The sequence below is a fragment of the Anomalospiza imberbis genome, chromosome 17 (genome assembly GCF_031753505.1).
Source record: "Anomalospiza imberbis isolate Cuckoo-Finch-1a 21T00152 chromosome 17, ASM3175350v1, whole genome shotgun sequence".
In the NCBI taxonomy this organism is placed as follows: Eukaryota; Metazoa; Chordata; class Aves; order Passeriformes; family Viduidae; genus Anomalospiza; species Anomalospiza imberbis.
Genome location: NC_089697.1, coordinates 16149572 through 16160722, shown reverse-complemented (window position 1 = coordinate 16160722; position 11151 = coordinate 16149572). Strand labels below are relative to the sequence as shown.

General features: G+C 54.8%; 1 protein-coding gene across 1 annotated transcript; it reads left to right on the top strand.

The window, feature by feature from the left end:
- Positions 1-5161: 5161 nt before the first annotated feature.
- Positions 5162-7918, top strand: LOC137484430 (osteoclast-associated immunoglobulin-like receptor). Its single transcript, XM_068208297.1, has 5 exons — positions 5162-6045; positions 6136-6171; positions 6367-6630; positions 6855-7136; positions 7749-7918. Exons 1-5 carry the CDS (start codon positions 6015-6017, stop codon positions 7916-7918), a joined length of 783 nt encoding a protein of 260 aa, XP_068064398.1. The 5' UTR covers positions 5162-6014.
- Positions 7919-11151: the final 3233 nt, after the last annotated feature.

Sequence of the window (11151 nt, the reverse complement as noted above, 5' to 3'; positions counted from 1 at the left end):
CTCAGACTGGCCTGCAGAAACACCTGAACTGTCCTGGGCCAAAGGGCTGTATCTAATGGATCATGGGACCATACGGAGATCTCTTGCACTGTAGAGATCACATAAAACAAATTTCAGACCCAGGGACTGTTACAGACCATGTGGGGACCACACAACATCACAGGGACACCACATCGAGGCTACTTGGACTGCAGAGTGAAGGCAAAAAGACCACAAAGACATGAGACCACTTGGAAGGTATGAAGAAGGAACCTGTAGGACACAGTGACTTGGGGCAAATGTAGGACAAATTTCAGGGGATGCAGTGAGGCACCTCTGCAGGGAAGCCTCCTCGCTTCTTCCTTCTTTCACCTTTCTGCTGAGTGAGATGGTGTTCAGGTCAGTGCTCCACCACTTTGACCCGTCTCCAGGCAGATTCCTGTTCCTCCAAGACCCTCATCCCTGTGAGCCTCAGAGCTGTCCTGGTTTTGGGCAAATTTGGGAGAAAACCTCCGGAAGGAGCCCCCAGAAAGCAAACCCCTACGGCCCCTCCCCCACCTGCTTCGGGAAGAATTTCCTTGGAGAGTTGTGGGAAAAACCTGTTTATTTAACAGGCAAAGCACTCCCCAGCACAAAAAAATGAACAACACCAGATGACAAAAACTCTTTCACCGCTCTGAAGAGATGACAAATTCAGAATGTCTCTCCTGGGAGTGGTCGCCCAGTTATCGGTCTCTGGTGCTGGGAATGGCTGCTGCAGAACACAAAATGCAGGCTCTCGGTGCTTCTTGGTGTTTCCCAAGTCCCAGTCTGGAGCAGGTTCGAATGGTATTCAGGAAAGGGAAAGAAAAGCAGTCCAGGGAAAAAAATTGGACTGCCTAGCTAAACTAACTAATAAGCAAGAGCAAAAACAAAGGCAAAAGCAAAAAGCAGGAGCGAGAGCAAAGCGAAAGCAAGCAAGCAAGCAAGCCCTAGCCTCTCCTAGACACAGACCATGGAGGGAGGTGAGCCTGATAACAAGACAAAACAAACCTTCACTTTTCAGAGCCAGTCCTGAAGGCACAGGACATAACATCAAGCATAAGCAGAACACACGACTGGGGATACAAGCACCATAACGTCACCCCAGGACAGGTGGGACTGCAGATAGCCATGGGCCTCTGCTCTGTGTTTCCCCTCTGGAGGGATGGGGATGAGTCCTGCAGTGCTGCCAGGAGCTCTGGCTAGCCAGGGGACAGTGGGACACACAGCTACTGCTGCTGCGCCAGAGGATGGCATTGTGCTCACAGGGAAAGCTGGGGAAGAGAGAAGAGGATGTTTGGGTGATGGCATTTGTCTTCCCAAGTCACTATTACTGTGATGGAGCCAAGGTGTCCCGGGTACGGCTGAACCTGCCAGTGGGAGGTGGGGAATTGTTGCCACAGGCCCCCAGCTGGGTAATAATTAGCATTGACTCCATGATTCAGAAGGCTGATCAATTGCTATTATATTATTATTCTATTCTATTCTATTAGCAAGAGCTCTCACTCACTTCTAACTCAAAAACCCGTGACTCTCTCTCCTGAGAGTCCCGATACAGGTGTGGATCCAACTGGTCCATGGATCCAAGCAGCCATCACCAGAATCCAATCAAGCAATCACCTCGGGTAAACAATCTCCAGAACACATTCCACATGGGCACAAACACCGAGCAGCAGCAAGTGAGATAAAAATTGTTTTGATCATTCTTTTCTCTGCTTCTGTCACAGCCTTCCTGGGGAAATGCCTCGGAAAGTCTGTGACTGCTCTCTGTGGCCAGAGAGCTGCTACCATAGGGAATAAATCCTTTGGTCTGCTTTTCTTCCATGTGTAGCTTTTCCTTCCCTTATTAAACAACTTTATCTCAAACCACAACGGGCTTTTTTTTCACTTTGACCATTTGATTCTCTCCGGCATCCCACCAGGAATTGTGTATGAGGCTTAATTGCTGTCTGGGATTATACCATGACAGAAGGTAAGTAAAATGAGTCCTTCCCTTGATTGGTGCAATAAAACTGACCCTTCTCTTCCCTGCTTTTTCTCACGTGCTGGGCTGAGAGGTGGACAGAGCAAGCTGAGGCACCTCCTGGGCTGTTTGGAACAGTTTTGCATGTCTGGAGCAAAGTCTTCCTTGTCGTTCTCTCTGGATGTAGCAGGGCCAGGACAAACACCGGTGTTCTGAGATGAGGCACAGGGAGGGATCTAATTAGACATTTATTCTCCAGCCATCTTGGCTCTCAAAATTAAGGCAAAATTTGAGAAATTGAAACTGAAAATGAAAGGCAAAAATAGGTAGATCACAAGAAAAGCAAGTAGAACCCAAAACAAGACTGACATTATAATTGTTTTTTTTTCTCTTTTGGAAAATGCAGGTTCACTGAAAAACCAATAAAACCTGCTTGTTAGAAGGAATCAGTTATTTTTATTCTGAACTAATCTGAAACAACCCAGGTGGAAAAAACATTTTCCTGTTAATATTTTCAACAAGAATATTTTACTATTTTATAATTCAAGATGATGCATTTATCACAGTATTTTAATTAATGCATAGTTTAAAGTGTGAAAAATTAACCAAAAAAAAGATAAAAATATCATTTACATAAAACATTTTTAAAATTTAATCTTAGGAATGTCTTCTCATTTGTCTTCTTGGACAGCATTATTTCCCAAGTTTTTGGCCTTTTTTTATCACAGTTCTAAAATTTGTGTGACAGGTAAAAAATCCTTTGTGGTTTAGCTTAATGGTTAAAATCTAAAAATGTCTGTGGCACAAATTATAGTCAATGTTGCACCATGTCAAATTTTGGGAGTACTTCAGTGAATTGTGGGTTGATGCTGCTTGCCTTGAGAGCCTGAGTTTGCTGCTTCTCTTCAGCAGAGGCAGGTGTAGAACGCTGTGAAGTCTGCCCTGATATTTCTAAAGCCAACTTTCCTGGGAAGTCTGCTGCAGACTTGTTCTTGCTGCTCTCTGGCCTCGGCGCTGGGAGACATGGCTGCACACTCACCTGGTGGTGTGTGAACAGGCAGGTAGAGTTTGTTTCATGCTTAGCTTGTCTGAAGATGCATCTGTATGTCTTTAGAGTTTGTTATTAAGACCTCCACTGACAGCCAGGGAGAATCCAGGTGGGAAGTGCCATCCAAGGCCTGCGGGGCTATCAGGACACATGGCTCAGGTGTTATGAATGTGGTGGTCCCACCAATGAGCAGGTGGAAGATCATTGCTGGAGTCTGCTTTGCCAGCTGGGAGCACTGCAGCAGTTGCTAGATTTTGGCAGCAGGGGTGGTTTCTTGTGTTATTTGCATGGTTTGGAAACAGCTTGTATTTCTTTATTCTTCCCTGTTTTGTTTCTAGTATGGACATACTTCTGCTCTAGCCAGTGACTTGAGGCTGCAGAATTAAACTGGGGAAGGTAGATGACTGAAAGGAAAATATTATGTGACAATGGTTTCCTTCAGGACCTAAAAAAGAAGAACCTACTGATTCACATATTTTCACTGTAGCCAAAATTTTGCCTCAATGGTTCTGATGGCTCCCTTCCAAGTCAGCATATTCTGTGATTCTGAGGTGAGAATGTCCAATGGTAGAAAGGGCTAAACTGGCTGGGATCAGGAATTCTGGGGATATTGACTCCTGCCAGAGGGTGACATTTCACTTGCTGCTGAGGTGAGGATGTGCAGCAACCTTGTCTTGTAGGCAATGCAGTTGCTGAGGAGTCGCCTTTGGGCAGCAGAGGGAGGTGTAGCTGTAGCTGGGGGTGAAGCCCAGATCACAGGGGAGTTCTCTGGAGTTGTTTAAGTGGATATGAGGAATTGTGTCCAGCCACATCTTTCCCTACAGCCTGTAGAACCGTTTATGCTGGTGGGACTCTGGGGTACATTGTTCATTAAAGTTTTTGATATTTAAGCTCAAATGTGCTTGCAGGAATACAATAAGGTGCACATCCTGTTGGTGCTGTTTGTGGGAGGCCCTGTGTGCCTGTCCAGACCTGTGGGACTTTGCTGTGTCTGTGTGTGACCCCACCTGTCCTCTGGGGACTCCACAACTGCTTGGACCTGGGGCCTTGGAGTTGTGGCAGCCTCCTCTCTCTCGGGCTGCTGGATCAGGCAACTCTTAACAGTGATGGAGGGGGAAAACTCTTTCCATGGTCCCATGCTCTGGATGTGCACCCAGAGGTCGGTCTCAGGCTGAGGGATGTGAGAAGAGGCTCTGGAGAGGGGAGCAAGGATTCCAATGTGCCCATGGATGGGCCCATGGCGATGCCGCCATCATCCTGGACAGTGTGAGCCAGGCCAGAGCCACAGAATGGCCAGGGCTTGTTCACCACTGGGCACTGGTGAGCCCAGAGCAGTTTGGTGTGGCCACTGGGGGCTGTGGGGCTGAAAGGAGGCTCTCCAAGGAGATGCTGATGCCTTTCTGGGGCTACCTAAAAACAGAGGCCAGACAAAATTAAGGGAATATTAAGCAATTATATTTATTGAAGGGCCTTCAGGTACATTTTGGGCAGACAAAACCCCAAGGGGCTACACCCAAAATGGATAAGGGTTCACAGGTTTTCATACTTTTATAACTTTCATTAAGTTTGGTCCATTTGCATACTGGGGGCTAATCTTCCAATTAATCTTCAGGTAATGAAGTCATTTACACCTGGTTTGCTCCCCCCAACTCATTTTTGTTTACATTTCTTGTGACCTGAGACAGTGAGGTGTCCTTGATTGCCAGGCCTGAAGAGGAATTGTTGTGTCTGAACAAAATGGGAAGCAGCAGCTGTCACTGTATGGAGTTTAGAGTTATACACTAAAGAATTTCAGGATTACAAATATATGAAAAATATAAAAGCTAAAATGCTAAGTCATCAATGCCAATAATCAGTTGAGGCTGGGGGAGGCAAAGGGTGATTAGATAAGAGAGAGGGCCAGAGGAGGTGTCCAGAACAGGAAAAGGCCATAGGGCACCCTGCTGCCAAAACTTCTCCCTGCCCATGGAATCTCCAAGGGAGACCAAAAGGCTGAAGGGGGAAGAAAGGGTCTGGAAGAAGTATAGCTTTGCCTTTTCCCCCTGGTTTACAACCAGATAACCCCCACTCACCCAGCCCTGGGCATTCCCTGGTTTTCCTCTGGGGTCCAGTTGTGGCAGAGGTTGCAGAGGCAGAGGGTTCAGGATGTGCTGCCTGCAGCTCACAGGAAGGCAGGGAGCTACAAACGCTGCCACCTTCAGAGCAGGACTCCTGGACGAGCTGCACATGTCCCACACAGCCCCAGTGCCAGAATTCATCCGTTCCCTTCTCCCACATCCAGAGGTGCAAACGACTTTCCCTGTTTCATTAGCTCTTCGTTATTGTCAAAGGGAGCTCTGTCTACATCACTGGCCAACCCAGAGAAGATGCAGCTGAGGTGCACCTGGCTCCAGGTGTGGGTGGAAGGGAGCAGCTGTCTGGAGTAAGGACCATCAGTTGCTCCAGCGTGGGACTGAGGGGGTTTGGATGGTTGAGGAGTGGGACCATCTCTGTGGGGTGCACCCAGACCTACAGGTAGGAAGTGTTGCTGTCCCTCCTGCAAAGACAGACACTGTAGCCCAGGAAATGGCCAAAAAAGGAAGTCAAGTTCCTTGCCTTCTACTTCATTCTGCTGAGCCACCAAACTTGTGGGTTTGTGGTTGCAAAACAACCCCCTATTTCATAAGGCAGAGAAGAAGCCATTTCACCATCAAGTGACCGGATCTAAGAAAGAGAAACAAAAAGTCCTGATAGCCTTTCCCCCAAGGTCTGCCAGATCCTAAGACCTAAGTTGTCACAGGGGCCCAGCCCTGGGCATGTGACTGGGACGTTTAGGTTCCAGTTCAACCATCCCAGCCCTGCAGTCGTGCTGCAGAAACCCGAGCCGTGGGACAGAAGGTGGCCTGTGATGAGGTTTTATCAGTAGCCACAATAAGCCACGCAGCTGCTTGGTGCCTCTGGCCAGCACTTTGCTCTGAAGAAACCCTGCTTGAGCCAAATAGAGAGGGAGCCAAGAGAGACGTGATGCTGCCCGTGACTTGTGTGCTGGCCTTAGGTGAGTGCCAGAGGCTGTGGGGATTCCCAGAGGGCGACAGGAGTTTTCCAGACACTCCACAGAGATGTTATGCAGCTGCTTCTCTTGCAGGGACTTGGCTGGTGTCACAGAGTGAGGCTACACCAAGTGAGTATCTTGAGAAGGTGGATGGGGAGTTTGGACACATTTCTGGGCCCACCCATCTCTCACGGCTCTTCCACAGCCCCCTGGAACAAAATTCACCCTTGTGTGCAGACAGGGCCTGGTGGCTGCCCTGGGCTCAGAGCAGGGCAGCTGCTGGGGGCTCCCTGTCTGGCTGGCAGCATCTCTCTCCCTTTGCAGGTGCCCCCACAATCTCCATCTTCCAGAAGCCACCTGGGGTGATCCCACCTGGAGGCTCCATCACCATCTGCTGCGTTTGCCAGCATAGCTATGGCAGCTTTGTAATGTACAAGGGCAGCCACCGAATCCTGGAGCAGAGTGGCAGCAGGGCCAAGCTCTCCATCTCTCATGCCACCTACAAGGATAGAGGTAGCTACAGCTGCCATTACCTGGAGGGAGGCACTGTGCTGGCTCGAAGTACTGAACTGGAAGTCTTTGTGGAAGGTGAGGAATGTGCTGTTTCCCCTCTTGTGAGGTCACATGCCCCAGGGCACACCAGGATGCCTGTGGCTATTCACATGATGGACAGGGTTTTTTCTTCCCTGGCTTGGAGAGGTGGGGACCATCTTCACCTCTGCCTGAGCCAGTTGGTGGCTTCACAGAGATCCTGGTGCTCCTGGCACATCAAAGCTCTCTGCACCTTCTCATTCCCTCTCCTGTCCCCACAGAGCTCCGTCTGCCCAGACCCGAGCTCTCTGTCCTGCCTGGGCACAGGGTGACTCCGGGAGCTGACGTGGTGTTCCGCTGCACCACCACACACCCCAGCACCGGCTGTTACCTGTACCTGGAGGGCCAGATCCGAGCCCAGCTACTCCCCGGGGAACGAGGCGACTACAACCTCTCCCTTGTGCAGGAAGGTGACAGCGGCCGCTACAGCTGCCAGTGCTACACCTTCAATGCTTCGAGAGAATGGTCTGCTGTCAGCAACACCCTGGACTTGGTGGTGAGAGGTGAGACATCCCCCCAGCCACATCCTGCTCCACTCTTCCTCCCTGCAATCTGTCACATCCTGCGGGAACTAGAAAAGAGGATTTAGGGCAGGAAAGCAGCTGTATGAGGGGACCAAGGAGAGGGTTCCAGGTTCCTTCACCTGTTTGAGCCTGGCCAGCTCCTCAGAGATCGTACAGATGACCAAGACACCAGGGTTGCTGGTCTGACAGGTGGGGATAAGAGTCAGAGGACACCTCTCCCTGCACCTCCCAGCCCCAGGGACAGTCATATGTTTTGTCACAGCTCAGTGTCACCATCTTGCTGGCAGTGGCATCTGAGGGCCAGCTCCATGTTTCTTCCCTCCTTTTCATCTTTGGCCCCACTTGGTGGGGTCACAGGTGAGAGGCTGTGAGTAGGGGGTGCCCCAGGGGACAGGGATGTGGGAGGTGCAGCTGGGGGCCCCCTCGGGGCTCCCTTTACTCCCTATGAACTTCCCTTTGTGTCTCTTTAGCCGAGGACATCCCTAGGGTCTCCCCTTGCCCTTTGGATCCTTTGTGTGTCCCTGCCCCCGTGGGAGGACTAGGATCTCCCAGCGGGTTCCTCCCCAGTGACGGCCCCTTCTGTCCCTGCAGATTACACGCTGTGCAACAGCGTGCGCCTGGCGCTGGCGGCCGGGCTGCTGCTCCTGCTGGGGCTCATCACGGCTGAGGCGGCGCGGAGCCGCCCGGCGCGGTCCCCGCCGGGCACCGCCGCGGGACCGCCGCCGTTGTTGCCCTGCAGCCACCCACGCCGGGATGAATAAACCGTCCCTGTCGCCATCCCTGTCCCGGTTCCTGTCCCTGTCCCGGCTGCCTCGGGGGTCCCGCGGGGCGGGCGGGCGGTGGAACACCCAGGAACACACAGAGGGGTGGGGTTTTCGCCCCTGGGCAGCGCGGTGACCGCTGCTCTGACCGCTCCTGCTGCGCACTGACCACTGCACTGACCGCTCCTGCTGCGCACTGACCGCTCCTGCTGCACACTGACCACTGCACTGACCGCTCCTGCTGCGCACTGACCGCTGCACTGACCGCTCCTGCTGCACACTGACCGCTGCACTGACCGCTCCTGCTGCGCACTGACCGCTCCTGCTGCACACTGACCACTGCACTGACCGCTGCACTGACCGCTCCTGCTGTGCACTGACCACTGCACTGACCGCCGCACTGACCGCTCCTGCTGTGCACTGACCACTGCACTGACCGCCGCACTGACCGCTCCTGCTGCACACTGACCACTGCACTGACCGCCGCACTGACTGCTCCTGCTGCACACTGACCGCTGCACTGACCGCTCCTGCTGCGCACTGACCGCTCCTGCTGCGCACTGACCGCTGCACTGACCGCTCCTGCTGCACACTGACCACTGCACTGACCGCCGCACTGACCGCTCCTGCTGCACACTGACCACTGCACTGACCGCCGCACTGACTGCTCCTGCTGCACACTGACCGCTGCACTGACCGCTCCTGCTGCGCACTGACCGCTCCTGCTGCACACTGACCACTGCACTGACCGCTCCTGCTGCGCACTGACTGCTCCTGCTGCACACTGACCGCTGCACTGACCGCTCCTGCTTCACACTGACCGCTGCACTGACCGCTCCTGCTGCGCACTGACCGCTGCACTGACCGCTCCTGCTGCGCACTGACCGCTCCTGCTGCGCACTGACCGCTCCTGCTGCGCACTGACCGCTGCACTGACCGCTCCTGCTGCACACTGACCGCTGCACTGACCACTGCACTGACCGCTCCTGCTGCACACTGACCGCTGCACTGACCGCCGCACTGACCGCTCCTGCTGTGCACTGACCACTGCACTGACCGCCGCACTGACTGCTCCTGCTGTGCACTGACCACTGCACTGACCACTGCACTGACCGCTCCTGCTGCACACTGACCGCTGCACTGACCGCTCCTGCTGCGCACTGACCGCTCCTGCTGCACACTGACCACTGCACTGACCGCTCCTGCTGCGCACTGACCGCTCCTGCTGCACACTGACCACTGCACTGACCGCTCCTGCTGCACACTGACTGCTGCACTGACCGCTCCTGCTGCGCACTGACCGCTCCTGCTGCACACTGACCACTGCACTGACCGCCGCACTGACCGCTCCTGCTGTGCACTGACCACTGCACTGACCGCCGCACTGACTGCTCCTGCTGTGCACTGACCACTGCACTGACCGCTCCTGCTGCGCACTGACCGCTGCACTGACTGCTCCTGCTTCACACTGACCGCTGCACTGACTGCTCCTGCTGCGCACTGACCACTGCACTGACCGCTCCTGCTTCACACTGACCGCTCCTGCTGCACACTGACCGCTGCACTGACCGCTCCTGATGCACACTGACCACTGCACTGACCGCTCCTGCTGCGCACTGACCGCTCCTGATGCACACTGACCACTGCACTGACCGCTCCTGCTGCACACTGACCGCTCCTGCTGCACACTGACCGCTGCACTGACTGCTCCTGCTGCACACTGACCGCTCCTGCTGCACACTGACCGCTGCACTGACTGCTCCTGCTTCACACTGACCGCTCCTGCTGCACACTGACCACTGCACTGACCGCTCCTGCTGCGCACTGACCGCTGCACTGACCGCTCCTGCTGCACACTGACCGCTGCACACTGACCGCTCCTGCTGCACACTGACCGCTCCTGCTGCACACTGACCGCTGCACTGACCGCTCCTGCTGCGCACTGACCGCTCCTGCTGCACACTGACCACTGCACTGACCGCTCCTGCTGCGCACTGACCGCTGCACTGACCGCTCCTGCTGCACACTGACCACTGCACTGACCGCCGCACTGACTGCTCCTGCTGCACACTGACCGCTGCACTGACCGCTCCTGCTGCGCACTGACCGCTCCTGCTGCGCACTGACCGCTGCACTGACCGCTCCTGCTGCACACTGACCGCTGCACTGACCGCTGCACTGACCGCTCCTGCTGCGCACTGACCGCTCCTGCTGCACACTGACCACTGCACTGACCGCTCCTGCTGCGCACTGACTGCTCCTGCTGCACACTGACCGCTGCACTGACCGCTCCTGCTGCGCACTGACCGCTGCACTGACCGCTCCTGCTGCGCACTGACCGCTCCTGCTGCGCACTGACCGCTCCTGCTGCGCACTGACCGCTGCACTGACCGCTCCTGCTGCACACTGACCGCTGCACTGACCACTGCACTGACCGCTCCTGCTGCACACTGACCGCTGCACTGACCGCCGCACTGACCGCTCCTGCTGTGCACTGACCACTGCACTGACCGCCGCACTGACTGCTCCTGCTGTGCACTGACCACTGCACTGACCACTGCACTGACCGCTCCTGCTGCACACTGACCGCTGCACTGACCACTGCACTGACCGCTCCTGCTGTGCACTGACCGCCGCACTGACCACTCCTGCTGTACACTGACCACTGTACTGACCGCTCCTGCTGTGCACTGACCACTGCACTGACCACTCCTGCTGCACACTGACCGCTGCACTGACCGCCGCACTGACCGCTCCTGCTGTACACTGACCACTGCACTGACCACTCCTGCTGTGCACTGACCGCTCCTGCTGCACACTGACCGCCGCACTGACCGCTCCTGCTGTGCACTGACCGCTGCACTGACCACTCCTGCTGCACACTGACCGCTGCTCTGACTGCTGCACTGATCCCTCGGCCACGCAGTGACTGCTGCACTGACTGCTCTTGCTGCACAGTGACCACTCCACTGACCACTCTATTGACCACTCCTGCCACAGAGCCATGTTGTGCCCGCTCCCGCGTGGTGACTGCTCCTGCTGCACACTGACCACTCGCTCCACTGACCTCACCTGCTGCACAGTGACCACACTGGCCATGCAGTGACTGCTCCCACACAGTGACCAGTGCACTGACCTCCCCCACCATGCAGTGACTGCTCCTGCTACCCCACTGCACAGTGATTGCTCCCACTGCCCTGCAGTGACTGCTGGCGCAGCGCAGTGACCACTCC